General features: G+C 38.5%; 1 protein-coding gene across 1 annotated transcript in view; it reads left to right on the top strand.

Moving 5' to 3' along the window:
- MAGI2 (membrane associated guanylate kinase, WW and PDZ domain containing 2) overlaps positions 1-24,497 on the top strand; it is a 527,738-nt gene that overhangs the window by 345,877 nt on the left and 157,364 nt on the right. Inside the window, 1 exon segment of the mRNA XM_009328383.1 lies at positions 20,523-20,580. Within this exon segment, the coding sequence (XP_009326658.1) occupies positions 20,523-20,580 (58 nt within the window).

Here is a 24,497-nt window from a genome sequence, read left to right as displayed (position 1 = left end):
AATCATTGCTTCTGTAGGTAAAGCATCTATGCTTTTAGAAAACTAAGTAGCCAATAGATAGAAATTTGCCAGCTCTAAATGTCGTGAGTTCATTTCTGATGAATTTCAGTGCAAGAAAATCTTCTTTCCATTGACTTTAATGTGAGTTGGCCCAGGTCCAAGGGATTCAGTACAAGCTGTAGCTACCAATCTCAAAGCAACTTTAATGATGCCACCAGTAATAACAACTCCACATTCAAAACCAGGTGCAGTTATTTTTTCAGATTTAATCAGTTAATCTGTTATATCATTCTGTTAATATCATGAATTGAAAGCACAGTTTAGGCTAGCATATCTAAATACTTCTTAACATAATATTATTGTATTTTGTAGATATTTTGGAGTAATCTGTAAACACATATCAGTAGCCATGTGGAAAAGGAAAGCTGAGCACAGTAACCAGATTTAGCACTTCATGTGGAAAATATTCTGCAAAGCTGTTGGAGAAATTAGTTATTCAACTACACATTTGAAAAACAAGTTTTGCTTTGAGCAAGTAATTTAAAGGACAAACATAAAATACCTCAGTAGTGAGGATGATGCTGTAGAGAACTATGATTTACCTGAAGTCAGCACATAAACTCTTGAATATAAGGATCCTTGCAAGTCAATAAATGCTGAGTTGTAACTAGAGGCAAATTCAGCCTTAATTGAACAGAAACATATCTGCATGTCCTGGAAATCTCAGAAAAGCAAAAATGTTCAACAGTATAGCTCAGAAGCTAAAATTCCATCCATCCTATTTTTTATCATTTTCTCCATCTGCTTCCATCCCAACCTGCTGATAAGAATATAGAATTGTTTTCTGGTTTGCTATTTATAGTAGCTAAAGCTCTTTTCATTATATATCTCAGATAAAAACTTTTACAACATCTTTCCTGTGTTTCTTTATTGTGTTTGCTTAGAAATTTTCCAGAATAAATAATTTTCGATTACTGTGGGTTTTTAGCAAACAGTATGTTTTACCACTACTTGACCTGTTGCTACTATAGCTTTATGATTATTAATTTGTACTGTCACAGAGCATAAAAGACAGCCTTTTTTTGTAGTTACTAAACAAATGTGTTAGCTGATCTCTGCCCAGAAGAACTTACAATCTAAGAAATCCCTTGACAACTCCAATGCAGTGAACAGAATAAAATCAGCTTTCAGAACATGTTGAGGGAATGCCTGACTAGCTCTTAAAGGTCTTATTCTGCATCAGAAGCAGCAAGATAAATTTAGTTTGCATGCAACTTTGTGCTGCCAAGTCTATGGCTAGACTGTTTCTGGGACCTAAGTTATCTCGTTTACACCAATAGTGTAAATGTGTCTGCAGTCCCTGGGGCTTACACACTACAGACTAGGAGCAATATTTAGTCCCTTTTGTTCAATGAAAGTTCTGCACATACACCTCAGTTCACAGTGAGAAAAAACAGAGGGCTTGGGTGGACCTGAGAACAGAATTTATATGAGAGAATTTAATATGCAACAAATTTAAATGAAAAGTATTTAGATTAAAAAGATCTAGACAGTAAAAGCAGGCAGTCAACAACACGTTTTCAGAAGGTGTGTGCCTCCTGAGTAGTCTGTGGGTTGAAACACATCCTGGAACCAGAATCAAAGGCTGAAGCTGAAATGGACAAAAGGAGGAATAAATAGGGAGGCTAAATTTATTTCACCTGTTATTTTTTTTTTGTGCATTTTACTTTTTTGGTACCATTGCATTGTCTTTCTTGTGTCTGTTTCTGTGCAGTTCTTTAAGCATTTTTTTCTTTCATGCTTTTGGCAAATCATAATCCCAATATTTAGACTACTTAAGACCTTGTAGATGCTGCCAGTATCTTCTGCCCTAACAGAATCACAGAATGGTTGAGGTTGGAAGGGACCTCTGAACTCCACCATCTCACGGTTACTGCAGCCAAGGCTGCCTTTGACCTTAACATCCCCAACAAGTCCCTCCTTGTTGGTGAGTATGATGTCCAGCAGACCACCTCTCCTCTTTGGCTCCACTATCACTTGGGTGAGAAAGTTGTTGATGCACTTCCAGGAACCTCTGTTGTGTTGTCCCTCCAGCAGATATGGCAGTGGTTGAAATACCCCATGAGGACCAGGGTCTGCAAATGTGACGCTGCTCCTATCTTTCTGTAGAGGGTCTCATCTACTTGTTCTTCTTGGTCAGGCAGCCTGTAGCAGATACCAACTAAAATGTCACCCTTACCTGTCTTCTCTTTAATCCTCTCCCATCAGCTCTCAGTTGGCTCCTCATCCATTCCCAGGCAGAGCTCTGTGCATTCCAGCTTTCTCTCACATAAAGGGCAACTCTACTTCCTAGTCTTCCCAGCCTGTCCTTCCAAAGGAGCCTGTAAAGAGCCCTCCTTTCCTGACTAGAAAATTCGTCGTTGTCAGTCCAGTCAGGTTTTGCACACTGCTCACTAGATCAGTTCACAGACCTTCAGGATGTTCTAACATCATTACTTTGGTGGAAGAATGACATATAAATGACTAATATATTATTTGTCTTATGTCTGCTCCAGAAAAGTAGTGACAATCAGACCTTGCTGGGCTGAGAAGCCCACCTACACCATCATCAAGAACCAGCGGTCCTGAGAAAAGCCTCTTTTTGACAAATTTTGTGGGAATCACAACATTTCTTAAGATTTCTGATGCGTTTCCAGTGCTAATTCCAGGTGAATCTACCCAAATTATTAGAGATAGCATATAAAGAATTTTTATTAAAAAAAGAGGGAGGACACCTGTGAGGAGATGTATGAGAATGGAAGTGAGGATCTGGAAAAAGATTCTCATAACAGTGACTGGTTGGAAACTGCAGAGAGAAAAGAGGGTGCAGGGAGGAGCAATAAAAGAGGAAAAGTAACTCGCCTGTAGAGAAACTGGAATTCCTGGAGACAAGCTGTCCACATTCTTACATTCCATAACCAGTCATGTTACCAATTATCCTTAGAATCATAGACTGGTTTGGGTTGGAAGAGACCTTTAAAGATCATCTAGTCCAACCCCCTTGCCATGGACAGGGACATCTTTCACTAGATCAGGTTGCTCAGAGCCCTCCTTCTTCATTTCTGCTGAAGACTGCAATTCCATTGTAGTTTTTAATGTAATTATTAGCATATAGGTAATTATCCCTTCTTCTGAAGAGAAAAGGGAAACTGAAGAATCCAGTAGATCCATATACTTTGGAAACAGAACCTTGAATACAAGGGCTTTTTGTCCTTTTCATATTTCTAGCTCATTTTTAACATTCCATCCTTGTGTATATGTGAAGTGTTCAGTATTCAGCTGAAGGTTAACCTAGTAAAAGATACTCTTATTCCAGAATAATACCTATGCATAGCGAGAACTATAGAAAAGCAAAGCACAGCCTACCTTAATCCCAGATTTCTTTCAAGTGGAAATAAATTCTGATGGGAAAAAGAAATGGGGTTGAAATGAGAAAATCTAGACTTTTTTAAAACACTAAATTAGACAAGTCGCATGTTTCATATTGACAAAAAAAGGCAATTTTGACAGGCCAGCATATATAACACTACAGTTTGAGGCTCTGAGGACCACTACTGTGTGGGCCGGGATTTTTTGATATATCAGACATAAGAAGCTTACATATTCTTGAGCTATTTAAACTATAGCTCCTGGAAGATTTAATTGTAAGAAAAATATACCTGGAGCTACTGGTCAAAGATAACATCAAGACCTGTAACGACAGTAAAAGGAACTAATGAGAGAATCTGTAACAATAATAATAGTGGGAAGAAAGAGTGAAAAAAGAAGAGGAACCTTGAAGAAGAAAAAAAGGGGGGGGGGGGGGAAATGTGTTTTTAATTTAAAACCATTACCTTACCCATCTTTTAATTCTTTAGTAGGTATTTTTAGGGAACATTTTTCTTTGTAGCATTTTTATATGATAGTGATGGGGTGTTAATGTACTATAATTTGCTTCTGTACTGGAACATATGGCAACACTGTCTGGTTTTGTTATTTTGATAATTTTCATCTTGCATCAACTGCATACAAATGGGGTTACAACGTATTTTCTTTGGCAAATATGAAAAATAATCTGTAGATGTTGTTAGTCTACTGTACACTTTGGAATGGACAACAGAAAGGAGACTATCCTAATTGAAAATTACACTTTGTTGTTTTCAAAGTCTGCTTATGCACATTTGTTTCATTTCTAGTGTTCATTTTATTGGGTTATCTCTCTTTGAAAGGGAACATGAAATGCTAAAAGTAGAACCTTCAGCAGAGATTCCCATTTTTGGCCTCTAGATAACTCAAAGTTTATCATAAATATCCATTAAGATTAAAAAAAAAAAAAAAAAGTGATACAGAGGTAAAAACTGATCTAGAGAAAATATTAAGGGCCTTTGTGTGCTATGCTTAATAGATCAAGGTCTTATTCTGGGGGAGAAGGGAGAAGGTTATACATTTTATTCTGCTCTTTTTTCTTTCTTCCAAACGTTTTCTTCTACTTAATGTGATTTGCATTAGACGTGAGTCTAAATCAAAGACTGCAGACATACACTTCTAGATAGATTAAAAATTGAATTTTGTATTCATATTTGGCATCTCAAGACTATTCATATTGCAGTAATTGAATGAATTTTCCCTTTCTTTAATCCAATATTTTATTCTCACAAGATCAAGTGCTGATGTCCTTGATTTTGTTTTTTATTATATTTTTCCTTTTATTGTCACAGTCTTTAATTCTCCTTAATAACATAAATGTTTATCAATTTATCAAAAATTAAACAGGTAAGTGGGCAAGCCTACTTATGAGGCAAGAGCAATAGTTTCTCTTAAGGATTTATCTTCTCCTGACCACTAGAATAAGACAGAAAAGCCCCTCTGTCAAGAGTTCTTGTTTTCTAAGATACGACAGTGGTTAATGGGCAATTGCCATGGGTTAAACCCTGCTGCTTCCCCTGAGGTAGCGAACTGGTGCAGGTTCTTTGGGAGAGAAGCAAACTGTGCTGCAGGGCAGAGGCTGCCCTGTTGCCTGTGCAGAGCTGAATCCCACCAGGGCTGGGCAGCACGCAGGTGCGAAGACCACACAGGGCCAGAAAGTTATTGCAAGTGAGAGATGCACATTCCTGTGTCCATGCGCAGAAGTGTTTCTACTGTGGCGACTTCCACAGGATGTGTGTCTGTATTTCCTCGGTCCTTCTGCCGTGCTAAATATTCCTTCTCTTTCATTCCTGGAGAATTACCCACGTTATCTCAGGTTTGCATAGCAACATGAAAGAAAGGCTTTGGCTTGTTAGTGTAACCTTGACTTGCAGAAAACCTAACAATATCTGTACCAAAGTCATATGCTCTGCATCACAATTTGAGCCCTTCATTGAGAGCTTCGCCTCATGAGGCACAAGTGTGATTACACAGAATAGCACAGTCATTAATATCACCACAGAAAAAATTCCAGTCTTTTAAAGATTTTTTTAACATTTTCTGTTGGAACAAAAATAAATAATCCTCTTGCTATTAACGGTTAAAAGGAAGATCCCAAAAGGAGATGGCAAAACTTCCATAAGAATAATAGTTAAAGAGAACAAAACAGAAACACGAGCAGGGCTGAATATAAGTCCCATCATTCAAGGATAATTGGAGCTGTGAAATGGTGTTAATTGTTGTCTGGTTGCAGTGAATTACTTTTGCTACAGCAAAGAAGGTGTTGGTGCCTGTCATTTTTAGGTCAAAACAGCCTCCAGACTCCAGATTTTGTTGTATGAACAGACAGGATTGAGAATCGATTAAGAATTTTTCAAGATTACTGGGACTTTGATACTAATACAATATTCTTCATTACTTTCAATTATTCAATTATTTGAATAACTCATTATTTCAATATGTTTTTCTGCACTAACTGTGGATGAGGATGCTGGTGATTGATTGCTATGAATAGCTGGTGTCTCGGTTCACTTTATTAAATTCTTTGAGAACATTGGTAACATCTGAATGGCAGAAGTCTGACTGCAAATCAAAGTGGGCAGAGTTTAGCTCAAAGATACTATCTGACACCAATTGCTTTTAACAGCTCTGTTCTGAAGGGACGTGAGAATGACCTTGATACTTGTAGGATTGCAGTTGCTCATGAGGTCCCCATTTTTTTTGAGGTAAGCAGATATTGTCATACTTATCATAGGAGCACAGGATACTGGAAATTTGAGCAAATAATAATTAAGTGTTGTGAACTTCAGACTCTTTAGGACGATGTAAAATTGTCAGACCTGACACAGCCCATACTTATCCTGTTTACAGTTGTGGTCCTAAAACAACTGAGTGGCATTAATTACCTTTATTAAAGGAAAACAAGGAAATGCAAATATTCTTGGGAGAACCTTAGGCTGACATCTAAATGAGTTTTAATTTTATAAAATCCTTGTCATGCTAAGCAGTCACTGGTGAGTTACATGTTCATATCACAGGGGGTTTTGTGTTTTAAAGGAGCAGCCAGCTCATGAAGTTAAAACCATATTACAGAATCCCCATTCTCTTTTAGACTTGGTAGATATCCAGACTCAGCTTCTGCAAACTCAGAAGTTATAAACACAAACATTGTCCCTTCTTTAGGCTGTATGGCACAAATTGCATGAGCATTTGTTCCTATTTTAACTTGCAAGAGATACCACTGTCTTCCATCACTTTTAGGAAACCAAAAGGTATCCTGTTAATGTTACTGACTCAAACAATTTCAAAAAAAGGGGGAAAGGAAGCTAAAAATAAAATTTAAAAAAAAGAGAAAAATGGAGGAAATAGAACTGGCAAAAGAGAAGAGACTGACAAATAAAGGATGAGAGAAATAAGATATGGAGGGAAATGGGCAATTTCAGGGCCAGTCCAAGCAAGATTTCCCCAGCCATTGTGCCAATCGTAGCAGCGTATCTTCCTCCCCTCACTGTCACACTGATGCTTTCCCTCACCCATTTCCACCCGTCTTTTGTACTCTCCTTGTCCCTTTGCCCTTTCTCATCATCTACTCATTTTAAAATTGTAGAAGGAAAAAAGGATTAGAGAGAAAAAAGAGACAGTTGCAAAGCAACACCATCTTCACTCCTTCCACTTAAATTCCTTTACTGTTAAACAGCATGGATTTTCCTGCAGCACCAGCTGCATTGTGTAATTAGGACTGCAACTGCAAAGTGGAAAACTAATCCATTTTTATCATTTCACTGTGTACTAAAAGGCTGGCAGAGGCTGCCTCTGCCGCAGGTGTTGCAAGTGCTCAGAGCCAACCATTTTACAAACATGGCAGTTTGCACAACTGACTTCGTCAGTGGAGCAGAGAAAAATATGCACCTAAAATGCATGTAGCATTCAATTCTCCACATTTGTAAGACTTTTTATAAAAGATTGGAGGCTTATTTTTTCCCATGACACAGAAATAATCTTCTTCTGTGAGAACAGACCAGTGAACCAGATGTGAACCAAGCCTGTGAAATGCAAGCACCTAATTACATATCAAAGAAGAAAATCGACACTAGTTTAAATCCACAAATCCTGACTGCAGCTCAGCACAAAGGCAAACTTCGGAATTGAGCACACATATTCTGTAGGCATATGACATTTTCCTTAAAAAAATTGAAGCTCACCAAGGAGAAACATAACTAGCTATTGATTAGTGCACACAGTGAATATATCATAAATTTCAAACAAACATAATTTAGCCTGTTCTGCTGCATCTGAAAGTTATGGATGATAATCCCAACATTACATTTTACAGCAGTACATAGCAAGCATTACAGTTACAATGTCAGGAGTGCCTATCGAGAGAGACATAAAATCAAGTCCCTTCCAGCTCTGCTTGACTTTAAGATAATAATTATAGTCTCTACACCTGTCCAGTAAAGAAGTCCCAATAAAATTCTCATCCTCTGAGTTCTGCCTGCAAATGGCCTGTAGAGTTTATTAAGTTTTATGAAGACTGCAAATGAATGAAAAGAAATATAACCAGCCACTAAAAGTTGTTCCGTGCTTATTTGCTCTTCCCTGGCTATATTACAACTATGCATAGTTACAGACAATGGCAACAAAATCAGTCTTAAAAAACACGTTGCCACAGCCTAATTTCTCCATTTCTCCTCCTTGCAATTTCTGCAATTTGTCTGATATCCTCAGACTCCTTCCTACTGATTTAGGGACAGCTTTGGTTGAACACTAGTTTTTATATTTTCTTTTAGGCCCTCATACATGTATTTTTTGAAGTAACTGAGGCTCTAGTCAGTAAGATCATGCTGCTGCCCTTCTTACTGAGTCTTCTGAACAGGGTGTGCTGATGTTGAGGTGACCCAGCCTAAGCACTCAGTCTGAATTGTTCTCATGGGCCAGAAGGAGAAAACCTCAAAAAATTTCAATCAAGTATCGCTAGGTCAGTCTGTAAAAGTCATGCCTTTGTATGCCTATATCTGGTTACTTCTAAGCGAGTTTATAGAGGAATTAGAAAGGTATAAAATAGACTCAGGCAAAGCTCAGCTGAAATGAGATACTGAAGTGAGAAATCTGTTCAATCTTCGTGTTTGGTGTGCCTGTAGGGTCCCTGTAGGGTCTATTCTGTAGTAACTTTGTGGTAAACAATACATCTTTTAGGATAAGTTGTAGTTTTTTTTCTCTCTTTTTTTTAAGAACTTGTAGTGACCTTGATATTTAAGGCGCTGAAGAGACTGGAGAACAGTAAAGAGCAGAAATTAAAAGATTAATAGAAAAAGAGGAGTTGAAATTGAAGATTTATTATGCCACTGAGTTGGTACAGCTTCAATTTGGAGACCTACCTTCAACCATTAAGTACAAACGCAATTAAAAATAATTAATTTAATTTAAATAATTAATTAATATAATACCTGTGCAGGAATCAAAACTGTACCAGATGGTACAAAGCAAGGGCATACACTGAGGAAAAGGTTGCTTTCTGTTGGAATAACTCAAGTAGATCAGTTGCTGATTCCAAAATTATGTATAGCAGCGTTGTGAAAGTCAGATACCTCATTTCTCTGGGTTGATGCTTATGATAAAGGCAGCCGTATGACTGAGTAACCTGAAAGTCCCCTGACTTATGCAAATAGGCTATTGCTGCACATGAAAGAAAAAAGTGATGAGGCACTCTCTTCTGCCATTAACTGTTGTAGATATGCTTTTTCTGAGGTAGCCACAGCAGTCTTTTGGTTGTCTTTGTAAACTTATTCCCCTCAGAAGGTCTAGGAATGGGAAAGACTCCAGTTTAGATACAGCAGCGGAGGTGCTCCTGCCCAGCAGAATTCAGGGGGGCTGCATCACCAGTGGGGGCTGGAAGGAAGGGGTCTCAAGAAGGAGGCAGGGGGAGGAACAAATTCTTTTGGTAAAAAGCTACTAAGTTGTCCTGCCAAAACCAGGACACAGGTTTAGGGAGAATTAGGAATAGACTGCAGCTTGTCTTTGAAGGAGGTTTGGGTTTTCTTGGGAGAAGAGGCTCTTTTCTTTGGGAAGAGCACCTGAAGGGTTTGGGAGATGCTTAACAATAAAGAAGACACATGAAGAACCACAGCCTGCTCTTTGTTTTTCTCCATCCCTTTGTCCCATCTCCATCCTATCCCTCTAACACAGTACCCTCTTAGTCCCCTCTCTAGTGTTTGGGTTAGTACTCTGTTCACCCTCAGGAAGGTGTTGCACTGAGAACAAAGAGACGAGGGATAAAAGGAGTGGAAAATATGTGTGCTGCCACTTTTCATGACATTGCAGAACATAAAAGTAAAAAATAATGACTATGAATATGAAAGTACTACTTTGCCTTCCTTTTTTTTCCTTCTTCCTATAACCTGTTAGTTACATGCCAACATTACTAAACATTAAAACATGAAGAGAAGATGGGTAGATCATAACTGTCTTATTATTATCCCATACAGTTAAAACTCCTGAAGGAAAAGTGACTTAGAAACCTGATTATCTTGTCATTGTCACAAATCAGTGTATTAACTGGACACTACATTTGCGAAGTGCCCTTACAAATGCAAACAAAATGTGTCTGGTAGATTAACAAAGGACAACACATACGTTTCTCATGCACAGTTCCTTTCTGATGCTGTCACAGAACCATACTGAGAGAGAGTTCTGGCAGATGGCATTACAATTCAAATAAAGAAAAATAAGCTTCTGAATTCATACATATTTCCTTGTCATTCAAATGCCAAGGATTTTTTAACATAATGTTTCAAGTATGGAGTGACTCAATTTGAGTGTCCTCATAAATATAACTAATGCATAATGATGAATACGTTATGACAAGAAGTTTCAGAAAGCAGTTGCATGCAACTAAAGCAGATTTTTATCTATTGTGCAACAAAGCAAAAAGTAATAAAAGATGGGACTTTTAAAGTTCTCACCCTAGACAAGTCAACGAAGCCACTGAGGACACAAAACCAGATTCTACTCTAATTCCACTAGTATAAATCAAGAATTGCTGCCTCAGCAGCTGCAGTGTTAATCTGAATTTTCCACTGTGCAATGTAATCTCCCTCATCAATTGTATTGATTTGTCTATTTCATCAAAAACTATTTAAACAACTAATGTATCTGCATTACATATATCCAGCTACAGTTCAGAACTGTGAAAACATATTATTAAAAAGCATGGTAGTCATAGAAACAGATCATGTAGGAAGTACCTTGAGGAGGATTCTTCTATCTGATTGCATACAACTTCATTGGCCACTTGGAAATAAAATATAGAAATATAAGATGTCTTGTATTTGATCAGAGCACTAGTTTATTTAATCTGCTCTGAGATTTCTATCCAAGGCCAGTATCTGATGCTTCTGAGGCAGTTGCAGCTCATCACAAATAAGTAATGTACCTATGCAATTTTACAGTCTGGGCAGGATAGCTTTTTATTTGTGGACCACCCACAGATAATCAGTTCATTGTAAGCATACAAAGTAGTTCTTGGCTGGTTTTTTTTCATTATCATTATAGATGCTACATTTTCCCATCTCTTTTTATAATGTGTCTATCCATTTGCCTCACTGGCCTGTCACATAAAATCAAGTAATTGCCATTTGGTGTAATAACAAGGCAGAAAAACAAAAAACCAGAAAGCATTATGCTATGTGCTTTATGTTGAAACATTGACTTGAGACTCTCAAGGCCCAGTGAGACAAATGAAGTCATGAAACAAATGTTTTCTAATGTTGATTGAAATTTTAATTAAACTTTAGTGTTGTTATTTTAAAAATCAGTTAGAAACAAGGTAAAATAACCAGTTTGACCAGGAAAGGTGGTTAGGGGAGAGGAAGAAAAAGGGTTGCCCTCTCTGCAGAGGAACAGTATGGATGTACGGAGCTATCCTGTGGGATGGACGGCTGGCTGGTGGAGAGTCTGTGGGTCAAGAGCAGAGGAGAGGCTGGTAGGGGAGACTTGGTGGTGGGTTGTTGTTACAGACCCCCTGATCAGGGTAAGGAAGTGGATGGAGCCTTCTTTAAACAACTCAGGAAAGTCTCTATTCACAGATTCTGTTTTCATGGGGGACTTTAACCTCCCTGACATCTTCTAGATGGGTAGCAAGGCAGGAGACAAGAAGGCAACAAGATTTCTGGTGGGTTTTGGGGATAACGTCTCGATATAAGTACTAGATGGGCCCACCATGAAGGGTGATGCACAGCTGGACCTGCTATGAACTAACAGCAAGAACAAGTGGGAGATGTGATAATCGATGGCAGCTTTGGCTGGGCAGAAAGAAAATCTTGCAACAGTACAGGTTGGCAACTGACTCGTTAGACCACATCTGTAATACTGCATCCAGTTTTGGGACCCCCAGTACAAGATAAACTGGATTGATACACAGGACCGAGTTCAGCAGAGGGCCACCAAGATGGTCAGGGGCAGGAGCACTTGCACTGTGAGGAGAGGCTGAGGGTAATCCTGTTTCCCCTTTAGTAGTTTGGCACTGAAAATAGCATTAAAATGTGTCATTTGGGTTTGTTACAGAATAATAGGCTTTTTTTCTTTGTTGTACCAGAGGTTAAGAGGTCAAGGCTAGCTAAAGTATGTTGAAGCCTATATATGAATTTGAGATACTAGTAACAGAATACCTAGCTGCCTCCCATGAGGTCTAGCCTGCACTATTAGTAGCTACAGGCTTTTATGGGGTTTTTTAGGTCAGTAGCCAAACTGCAGGTTTTAGGTTATATAATAACAGTAAAGTCAATAACTCCATAAATTCACAGAGTATGTTGTTAAACATTTAACAGCAAAGGAAATAATATAAATAAATGAAGAGACTGAAAAGCAAATAGAAGAAAAACCTAACTTCATGAGATCAGGCAGTTATTAGGTAGAAAACACTAGTTTGTAACAAGGCTGAATTGATACAGTCAGTAATGAGGTACAAGCACTGAAAGATTTGAACATCCAAAAGATCAAAAGGAATGTTTCCTTTCAGCCTGTTTTCTTCAAAGTCTAAAGAATATGGCATTAAAAAAAAGCTGTGTTAATAAAATCAGTTTCAAAGGCAGAATCTTCCACATTGGAGCTGTATGTTGAGTGCAGCAATCTGCTGAACTTCAGGAATACAAATTGATAATGCGGCACACAGTTGATGTACTTGGGGCTCCTTTTCTGCTGGTAAAATGAGTGTGCCTGTGGCAGTCGTGGATGTCTGAACTTCGAGCCAGCCGGCAAAACCACCGCAGCTCCTCGGCATGCGTGGGAGTAACTGCTGGGGCACGTGCTGAGCTTCTCCGGCAGGTTTGCGTTCTGCACTGAGATTCATCCTGAAGTGACTTCACTCCTAGCAGTGCCCACGTTAGCTAGTTTAAAGCTAGGAGCTGTGGGGACAAGGGTTTCAGTGACTGTTTAGATGTACCCTTTGTTATATTAAAAAAGAGATAATGTGTAATTAACACAGAATTCAGAAAATTATTCCAAACTATTCTTAGAAGGTAAGGAACATAACTCTTCAATTATTCCATGGAAAGCTGATGTGTTTATATCCAGTCTCCTGTGCAAGAACTTGTGGCTAAAAAATGAGATTTTTCAGTGTTTCCTAGTGGTCTCTATTTCCCCAGCCAAACACAAGTCACTTTAGTGGAAATTGTGAGACCAACAAGGAGCTGGTTTAAGCTTCTCTCTCCCCAAACATTCTGTAATATAAACCAAGTACCCGGCACAAATGACACAGGAGTAAGGACAGAGAACAAGACAAGATGACAATATGATTTGATTAAAAAAAAAATGTAAAGTTTTAATAATAAATATTTTTCAGTGAGTATTTCTGCTTTCCTTAAATCTATTATTTCTAAATACACTGAAAACAGGATTTTGAAGTTTGTTTGGAATCTTTTAACAGAAACTCTAAGCTTTCTCTCAAAAAGGTCCATGGAGAGTACTCAGACCAGCTTCAGCAATTGCCCAGTAAACTATGGAGAATTGAGTTCTTTACTAAGGAAACCATCTCAGGCACTGCCTACAACAACCTAACTAAATTCTCAACTTATAAGGTATTTTTTCCCCTAATTTCTTTTTACTTGTATTTTTTCATTTTTATTTGAATTAATAGCTGTCATGGTTTAACCTCAGTTGGCAACTGAGCACCACGCAGCCGCTCGCTCACTCCCCCCCGCAGTGGGATGGGGGAGAGAATTGGAAGAGTAAAGGTGAGAAAACTCGTTTGTTGAGATAAAGACAGTTTAATAGGTAAAGCAAAAGCCGTGCACGCAAGCAAAGCAAAACAAGGAATTCATTCACGCCTTCCCACCGGCAGGCAGGTGTTCAGCCATCTCCAGGAAAGCAGGGCTCCATCACGCGTAACGGTTACTTGGGAAGACAAACGCCATCACTCCAAACGTCCCCCCCTTCCTTCTTCTTCCCCCCGCTTTATATACTGAGCATGACGTCATATGGTATGGAATATCCCATTGGCCAGTTGGGGTCAGCTGTCCTGGCTGTGCCCCCTCCCAGCTTCTTGTGCCCCTCCAGCCTTCTCAGTCGGTAGAGCATGGGAAGCTGAAAAGTCCTTGACTAGTGTAAGCACTGCCTAGCAACAACTAAAACATCGGTGCCTTATCAATTTTGTTCCCATCCTAAATCCAAAACACAGCACTGTACCAGCTACTAGGAAGGAAATTAACTCTACCCCTGCTGAAACCAGGACAATAGCTAACAAGCCCTTTATGAACTCTTTTTTGATAGTTAAAACTCAGTAATTCAGTTGGTACTTTTTCACTATATTAATGCAAATCTTGATTAGACATTACATAGTTCTGCATGTCAGAGGGATCAAGTACACCTAATGTGAAAAGTATCCCTACTGATGGCAATATTTCACTTGGTAACAATCTTGGGAGAAAATATTATTGAATTGATAGTAATATTTAGTAATCTACATTCTGCACAGTTAAGGATGTTGCATGTCACAATAAGCTGCACAGAAGGAAGAAGATGCATTTATCAGATGTGAATGTTACTTAGACATTTGTTTCCATTGTGCAAGAAGAAATTATACATAATGTCATTTTATTCATGAGAATAAATTGCACATGAATGGTTTGTGATTACAAACAGAACATAAACAATCATAACTTTGTGAAATTTGCTGCTATGAGAATGGCAGTTGGAGAACACGAGTTTAATTGACATTGAGCTTACATGGGTCTTTTCCAACATAAATGATTCTATGATTCTATGATTCTGGCTTGGCTTGGAGTTGGTACATTCCCTAAGTTTTCCAGGTCTTCCATGATAGGAAGAGTGAATTCGGTTTTGCTATGGAGGCAGGGTTGTCCATCCTGCCTTTGTTGTTATATTCACTGAGGCAGTGAACAATTCAACTTCTGATTTTTTTATCGAATTTATGTTCTCCTGCAGCTTTTGATTTGTACACTAGCATAGAGAAGTCCATGTTAGTAATTGCATTTTCCAGTTTAGGCCATGACATTTGAAACATGGCTAGGTGGAGGAACCTGTTGAGGCAGTATAAAGGATTTTACCATAGCATATACCTGTTGATTTTTTTGTTGTTTGTTGGAGCTCGCAGATGTTACGCAGATAGGTGACCTAGCAGAAGGTTTGTGGATAGTAGGTTAAATACTGACTTTCAGTGAGTAATGTTATCCTCTCTTTTCTTATGGCAACCTGTAACAGAAGGTTTCAGGAGCAGCAGCACAACTACTATATGTATTGGCTGGGCAATGTGGACACGCGCTAACGAGAGCATTCAAACCAGACACCTCCAGCCCTCTGCTCCCGAGGGAGCAGCACAGCACGCCATGAGCAGCATCCACTGCTTGGTAATCTGTGCGCTGTGCCTTAGGGTATTGCAGGCAACATTTTCTGTGTAAGCTATGCAGTGAGGACCACTGGTTTAGGCTTGCAGATAAATATTTGCAAAGACTGTATCTCTTAAAGAAACTGGAACTGTGTGCAACTGCATTGCACTGTAGAGCTGCACAGTATTTTGTAACTTTTAACCCAGCTCATTTGATACCCTCTGTAGTAGGTAACTAACTTGAAAAGGCAAAACTGAATTTGAAACAGGGAGAAAGAAAAGAGAAGAGAGAAAGCAAGAGATAAAACAAACACAGGCCATTGAGTGGAAAGACAAAATATTTTTCTGAGAAGTCTCATACATAGGTTAGAAAAGGATTCCTGACCTGTGTCTGGGTGTTAACAAGGCAGGTGAACGAAACTCACGCTGACTTCCACAGCTTCCACATCCTTATTGACAGCATTTTCAATAGCAGCAGGCATTATATTTTCTTTTTCCCTCTCATACTATACTCTTTTGTACTATACAAATATTTTGATTTTAGCCAATTCAAGAAATATGCTCTCGTCTGTCTTTCCAGCCTGTCAGTAGGGTAGTGACACAATGCTGGCTGTTGTTCTGAAACCTTGAGAGGTTTTTATGACTCTCTTCAACACAGTTAGTACTCCATAAACTTCAGAAAAATTAATCTTTGGGTTTGGTAATATGCTTTTTCATCTTGGCACATCGAGATCCAAAATGTACTCCTTCCTCCATCCCCAGAGAAGGTTAAGTGGCACCATCAAAAAATCATTCTGAAACACAACAGCTTTCAGAAGGCAGAATAAGAGCATCTGGACCATTAGCATAAGCAGGCTATGATGAGAAGGCACTACCACTGATTATTGAAGGGACCTGCTTGAATTTACATTAGTCTTTCTTTTTTTGCTTCTTTCTTTCCTTCTTTCTTTCTTTGAAAATACAAAGGCCTTTGTTATCATTGGGCATTTCACTTTTAGAAATGCAGCTCCTTCTGCGTTTAAAAACCTACCTAGATGCATACTGAGCAAAGTGTCTGAGCATCAGCTGTGCCTTTTTGATTTTTTTTTTTTTTTTTTTTTGGATGACTGCTGCAGTGTTAGCTGTATGCTGCTTCTCTGGTTAGGAATAAAGCATGAAATGTGAAAACTGGAGCATGTATATGTACTATACAGATTATCCAGCACCTTTCCTATCACTGGATGATAAGAGGAGATCTGTGGGAATGCAATGCCAGATATTGAAGACTGAAAATAAAGGATAGATTTTTTTTTCCTTCTATACAGAGAAATCCTCCTGGAGTCAATAGAATTGAAAGACATGAACGATAGAAGTGTTGAGCTCATGAAAATTAAGACTTCATATATAGCATGGTAACCATGAAACTGTTGGTTGCACAAATTATACATGAACTAGCAGGCTAGTGCTACCAAATGAATATCAGAGAATACTATAATTTATAGCTCCCTTCCCAATTCAAATCACGGTGGCCAATAGTAATCTCCTTTACAAGTGTTTTATAACAATTCTCTTTTATAAATGTTTACTGTTCACTCTCATCCCTAATGATCATCACGGGGCACAGTGAAATGAAAAAGAGAAACTGTAATGTCCTCACCCCTAATTTGGCAAATGCTTAGCTTCCTATTTTATGAAGCACTAAAGTATTTCTGTCCTGTAATCTTTCATTTCAATAGTGAAAAATGGAATAGATGCCACCATTTAATATAATGAAAAATAATCACGGTGCTCCTGAAAGGAAATGTAGCAGAAGATTCTTCTAACAGAATCTCTGTACACTTCAGGGAGAGCAGGGGGCTTGGGGTTTGTGCTCTAGCAATTCCATTTTACTGGTCAACACAGAATTTTAATTAAACGTAGCTTACAGGCTGCATCTCAAATGGAAAAATGAAATTAAAGCATAGCCTTACATGGAGTTTATATCTATTATGGCACATGAAGGTAATTTTTTATTTCCTTTCTCCTGAACCCATGACTTTTTTATGATGTTAGATAATCAGTGGTTCAATCCATGCATTTAAAAGTGAGTTCTCCATAATATGTCCAATTCATTAAATTTTTACAGACTTTTACACTAGAAAATGGGATTTGCCATTTGCCTTCTCAATAGTTGTGCTAGTTCATACATACAGATATGCATCATTACTTTAGGAAAAAATAGGCCAATAGGTTAATAGTATATCCTCAAATTATTTCAGATTTTCATAAATATGTAAAATAAAATGTGTCCTCTGCATCTATATGTTTTAAAGTGTATATATTTACAGAAAGATACCTACTTTTAAATTTGGGCAAAACATCTACTTTCTTTTTTTATTTTGTAGTTCGAAAAAACTCTGTCTACTAATACACTTTGGAAAAGGGACCTGTGCACACATTTATGTGTGTGTGCGCATGTTTATGTGTATTTTTAAGTCTGTACAGATTTTACTGGTACCTGCCTAATTTTTTTCTAAGGGAGTGTAATTTTTGATGGCCAGATATGAAAGCAACATGAAGTTAATTAGATTAAGGAAATCCTTGCAAGGTTACATGAAAATAAAATGTACCTACTGTATTTAAACTAATACTTTATATTTATTCTATGATGTCATAGGGTTATATAAGAGTATTATTTTTCATAGTAAATTATTAAGAGGAGCCTTATTTATCGTGCGTGCATTGGGAATGAAATTTACTGTAGGGGCAGTACAGGATTTGTGCATCAGCTGCTTTCTTTTTGAATATTTATGTATTGCAACCCACAGTCTTGTCTCAGGATATACAGGACTTTGTGGGAATCATTGTAGGGTCAATCTCCTACAGATTTTATCAAAATTCTGGGCGGGGCAAGAGCAACACCAGGGCTTTCTAATGCTTGGTGACTTGAAAATGAGCCAGTGACATGCCCTTGCAACAAAGCAGGCCAACAGCCTCCTGGGCTGCATTTGACAGAGCATTGCCAGCAGATCAAGAGAGATGATCCTTCCCCTTTACTCAGCACTGGTGAGACACAGGTGGAGTTCTGGATCCAGTTCTGGGCTCACCAGTACAAGATAGACATGGACATACGGGAGAGAGCCCAGTGAAGGGCCACTAAGATGATTAAGGGACTAGAACATCTCCCTGTAAAGGGAGGCTGAGAGAGCTGGGACTGTTTGGCCTGGAGAAGAGAAGGCTCAGGGGGATCTTATCAATCTAAATAAACATCTGAAGAGAGGGTGCAAGGAAGACAGAACCAGGCTTTTTTCAGTGGTGCCCAGTGACAGGACAGGAGGTAAAGAGTACAAACTGAAATACAGGAAATTCTGCTTAAACATAAGAAAAAACTTCTTCACTCTGTGGGTGATCAAACACTTGAAGGAGTTGCCCAGAGAGGTTGTGGAGTCTCCATCCTTGGAGATATTCGAAAGCTGGCTGGAGATGGTACTGAGCAACCTGGTCTAGGTGACCTCTGCTTTGACCAGAGGGGTTGGGCTAGACAATCTCCAGAGGTCTCTTCCAACCTCAACTGTTCTGTGATTCTGTGATCTGCTTAAATACCTTATGCTGCATTTATTCCTATGAAGTGACAATAACAAAATAGTCCTGACAAAAGCAGTTCAGAGTGCAGACTTGTGAAGACTTCAAAGCTAACAATATTGTAAAAATAATAGGAAAATTTGAGTATCAACACTAAGAAAGTCCTTGAGCTTTTCATTACAAAAAAAGTAATGTGGAGTTCCTCATCTGCCTGTCTCTGGCAGAAGGTTGTATCCTTCATTGCAGTACTGGAATAGGCTGAGCAGGAACATCCTCTGAGGGCAATGTGACATGAAGACTACAGCTGTCTAAGCAGGTTCACTCAAGAAAGGATCAGCTATTACAGAGGCATTTAAATGAGAAGTAACAAGCAGAGATGAAGCCATTTCTTAAAATTGTTTTTTAACTCTTTAATCTTTCTATTGCCAGTCAGGCTTTACTTCCCTATTTGCCTTTTAGAGCACATCAATAATTGTCTATGCACATTGTTACTGAAAAAGAAAAGAAGCTCAAATCATCCAGGAGTACTTCTTTATGGCCAGTTTAATAACTCTGTTCAGTATGAGTTACATCAGTTCTGCTCTGTCTAGTTCAGTACTCATTGTCTCCGAAAAGTTACTTTAAAAGTGCAACTGAGTTTAAAAAGGAAAAAAAATCTGGATAAGAAATTCCAGAATCAAATTTCCTTATAGAATCTCAGTACCAGTCCCCATATATTATGCCATAGTCTTTAACTGCACAGAAATCGATACCTGTGTGTGATGGGAATGCCCATCCTTTTGTGAGTCTTCTCCATCAAAGTCATTACATCTGGCACTGAGGTTTTTACTCTGTTCGTGTCAACTGAGATACTTGTCACATCCGTCTGGTGCCTTTTAAACACAGGATGAAGTTCTGTTGGGAGTATAATAATTTGTTAAGCATTCAGTGTGAATGATAATAAAACATGTATGGATGTACATGAATATATATATATGACAGTTTGCTTGTACATGAACACAGATTAATTTTCAAGATCATAAAATTAATGTATTTAACATTTTAATTGTTAATACAGGAATGTTTTAGGGATCTCTATTTCTGCAAAATGTAATTAGTTTTATGGCCAGAAGATGCTATAACATGTTATTTTGGTTTGTACTCCCACGTACTACTATGTACTCCGATGTCCCTGATATAAAACTAAGCTTTGGAACAGGATACCTTTGGTGGCTGTGGAACTGCCATCACAGTGAGACAAATAGTACAAACTTCTCAGGAACATTTAGGTATACTTACTGTACTCACATGGCAAGAGGCAAACTCTTTTCGTTCCTTCTAGACCAACTTTTCCTAGCAAAGAAAAAAGCCCAAAAAGCAAAGTACTTTTTTTGTGTGTACCTATTTGGGAAAACAGAATGCCCTCACTTCCTCCGGCGGTGATGTCATACAAGATGTGCTACAGTTGTTGGCTGGCACAGCTGTTGGAACAATAAAGTAGTTCAACTAAAATGTGTTGTTCTAGGGACTGAGATCTGTGTTTGCATGCCAGTTTTCAAGTTACTACTACTTGTGGCTGCCATGGCGTGTGTTCAAGATTTGGCATTTGCTTTGGTGACTGTATCTAGTTTCACTATCAAGTTATTTCCCTCAACACCCAGCAAAGATCCACAATTTCATTATTAGGAATCTTAGCATTCCATACTGCATTTACTGAAAGAGATAACTCTTTGTTTTTCAGAGCTTCCATATGGCTGGGAGAAAATTGATGATCCCATTTATGGCACTTATTATGTTGAGTAAGTTCTCAAGTTCAATATTAAGTTGCTGTTAATATGTCATAACCTAATACTAGTATCCTCTGCAGAGCTTAGCCCGGCAAGGCATGGGTGCAATTACTTGACGTGTTAAACTGAGGGTATACCAGGAATTCTGAGTCATCAATACAGCTAATGTGTCCAAATATATTCAATGTGTCTCAAATCAGTGACTCAGGCATTCAGTCATTCTCTTTCTCCAGGGTCTGATTGCATGGTATCATTCCAGCTAATGCTTGTACAAAGATCATACACACTAAAGATATGTTTTATTTTCTACGTAAGATTTGGATATCCAGTGAGGTAGAGATCTTGTTAATCAATGAAGAGAGCAAAGCATAATCATTTCAGCTCAGTTAAGATCCTTTTCTGGGTAGTCCTTCCTTGCTGCAAATCCGATGTTTACACTGTTTGTACCAGAAGGCAGGTTATTTATGCACTGCATATAAAATTTTAGGGATGTTGTGGTTTATTTTGTACTTAAAAGTGCAGCTGAAAATAAGATAATATAAATTTCTTTTTTCACAGCACAATCCTTGCTTTCATTTTTTTCAGATTTTATTTTAGTCATGAAACAAGAAAAAAAGATTCTTACTCCTCTGTTCAAAGGGCAACAGCAAGCTTTTGTTTGAAGTACTAGGTAGAACCTGTTCTGGCCAGTTCCTACATAAAACAAGTAAATCAGAGAGATGATTTTCTCTGCTTTTTAGCTTAACAGAGTGAATGAGACTTATGCAAAGTGAATCTAGATTCAAAATTGTGATACCAGTTCAGAGTGGTCAGTTCTCACTCTGCTCTCTACACAAACTATATAGCAGAGGAGGCAGAAAGCCACTCCCCTTCACTGTGCAGACAGCACTTGAAAGGTTGAGAAAGATCCATCCATTAGTTCCTTTTATTAAACAAGAAGCATCTTTAGAGAAGATGGCCCCTGACCTAAAATCTCAATTTAAAATCCTGCCGTTTAAGCAGTACATTTATTCTAGTTGTTTCATACAAAACAGAAAATTTTAGTTTGTGTCACATTACTCCCTTGGTCTCTCAAATCCATACCAACACGTTGACTGCAAGATCACTCTGGACAGGTATTAGGGCTGCAGCTTTTCCAGACCTCAGGATAAGCTACTATTAACTTGCACAGGGTAGAGCTTGACAGGGAGCTCAAAAAAATATCTGGTTTCTGATGGGTTGAAAGATTGATTCCCTTTTCTTCACTGCTATAGCAGCAGCAGCTTGTGGATGCCCATGCACCTTCTCTAGCCCTCCTAGAAAGCAAACAAACAAATGAAAACACTGTTTGGCCACTGCCCTGCTGACTCCTTCTGTCCCATTCTCCAAATGCAGTAGCACCTGCTCTGCTTCTTTGTCCCCGGCTTGTTCTCTGCCCTCAGGTGAAAGAGCCAGCAGCCCCATCTGCTTTGCTGCTCAGCCCAAATCAGCTTAGTCAGTCCAGATTGAAGAAAAAGATGAGTAAATTTTTGAAGTCCCTATGTAATGCCATTAAATTACCCTCTCTCTTTATGCCTGAGTTCTTTTATGATGTCCCGAAGTAACTAAGGGCTGGAGTTCACATATCTTTTTGTACTTAACCCCCTCTGAAGATTTCTGCACGTGCAGAAATGCATTATGCAGCTGCTGGGTGTAAGAGTCTTCTGCCCCAGTGGGTTTTAGCGCATTTTGGTGACTAACAGGTGTTGTGCAATTTCTGTGCATTAATCTCTTACTGAGACCCCGCTTTGTTGTTAGCACAGCTCAAGGCATTCTGGCACTGGTGAGGCTCACCGGTGAGTCAGAAAAAGAACCAGTATTTATCTCCATTTCATGTCCATCCACAGGTAAACAGGCGCAAGGCACCAGGCCCAGATGTTATTATGCAATTACATACTTTAAGGCTGTTAGTGCCAAATTTATTAATCCTACCACAGATAAGATTTGTGGAAAGAAATATCAAACCTACTGCAGGCTCAGAGGTTTTTAGAAGTGGAATGGATCTTCACAGGATGGCATTAAAACTGCAGCCGCACTAACTTCATAAGGAGTTTTATAGTCAGTAAAATGTAGCTGTACTTTAATTTGCTGTCTGAGCTCAATAAGTTTGAAACAAAGATTGCTCTCCATTTTTCATGCTAAAAAGTGGCAGTCACACCTTTTTTTATTAGCAGTATTCAACAGATGAGTTCATTTTTAACTAGATAAAATCAGATTACGATAAACTCTCTTAATTATGTCGTAAAAGTGGGTAAATCATGAAAAGTTAGGTTATGAACTTTCACACATTCAAGTCCAGTCCAACTTTACATGCAGGTGAAAGAAGGGCCTGTACTCTGCTCGCTGAAATATTTGTATCCCATGGGAAGTTTGTAAGGATGAGCAATGAGGCAGACAGACTCAGGTTCACCTTACATGGGCCAGCCATGCTCAGCTCCAATACTCTGAGACCAGAGGAAAAGCTAAAAAAGAAACAAAGAAAAACCTCAAAGGTCTTGCAAGCAAAGTTAATAAAGACTAATCACAATATATCTGTAAGTTCTGTTAAAAAATAAGGTCCCCAGTATAACTTCCTCTCTTAATCTTGCATGAATGTAGGTGTGAGACATTATTAAAATTTTCATTTGCCTTGTTATGCAGGTCCAGGCTTCATTTGTAAGGTGTAGACATTTGACATAAATGAGAAGTGTTTGCTATACGTAGGTTAACTTCCATGTATTTTTCTCTTAATTTATAAACTAAGAACTAGCAGCACTTAGCTGTGCAGGGCTATGGAGAGAATGTGATTATTAAAGTGCGCTGGGTCTTTCAGCATTCTAATTGCCAAAAGATTATTTCCCCCTTTAAAGATGATTAACTACAACACAGAGCTCAATTTCCAGACATGGTCTCCTTAATAGAACAGCTAAATTAGCCATACAGGTATTTATTCTGGAAAAATATACCTCCTTGACTTACAATTTCTGACAACACTCTGTTCCTACTCAAATAGAAAAACTTATTTCAGATCTTTTTGTCATTATGAAGTATTAGTAACTGAAAAATGTGAATGTAAAGAGGAGTTAGGCGCTAACAAGTTGTGCATCAGAATGTCATCAGGCATCCTGATCCTCAGAATTACTTTGGTGGGTTATAGGCAACAATTCCAAAAGTTAGAATCACAAACTACCAAAAAACCTCATACATTAAAGTAGCTAAGAAAAGGAGATAGGTTAAACTCCTGCTCTGATGCACATGCTTAGATGTCCTACCATTTTGGCAAGGCTCAGTATCTTGGCCGTCAACTAAAATCTGCATACTAGGCATTACTGCCCATAAATCTCCTAAGAATGTGTTTCAGTTGTCTTAAGCACATCTAATGTGAAACTCCATCACAGAAACAACTCAGCCTGGCCACATTCACTGATGACATGGCAGAATGGTGCTTATGTCTTATAGGCTGGCTGGTGGTGACAGTATCTACTCATAACACAAGAGACACTATTTCAACTTCACAGCTAAATGCAGCCCAAAACCAAATCCTACCTCTGAGGGGTTGTCCCCAGTTTACACATGGCGAGCCAGCAGAGGACAGCAGCACTGACTACCCCTTCTTCTCTGCAGAGGGAAATTCAAGGTTCCTAGGACTAGAAAACAAACAAAAGGCAGCATGATTCTTCTGTACAGCCACGATGGCACTAGGAGAAATTAGATGGATTCTTTTCTTTGGATTAGGCTTTTATATTTAATATGCACTGGATAAAATACAGGAAGAAAAGTGAAGATATAAATGCTCACTGAATTAGATACTATGAGCAATGAGCAATATATTTTTGGATCACAACCAAAATCTATTTTAACCACAAAAGCACGTCTTTGTAACTATCTGTAAAACTCGCATTTGGCTTGTCTTATTAAGGTCTAGATTAGTA

Source organism: Pygoscelis adeliae, unplaced genomic scaffold, assembly GCF_000699105.1.
Source record: "Pygoscelis adeliae isolate BGI_AS28 unplaced genomic scaffold, ASM69910v1 Scaffold267, whole genome shotgun sequence".
NCBI lineage: Eukaryota > Metazoa > Chordata > Aves > Sphenisciformes > Spheniscidae > Pygoscelis > Pygoscelis adeliae.
This window is presented reverse-complemented; position numbering and strand designations above follow the sequence as displayed.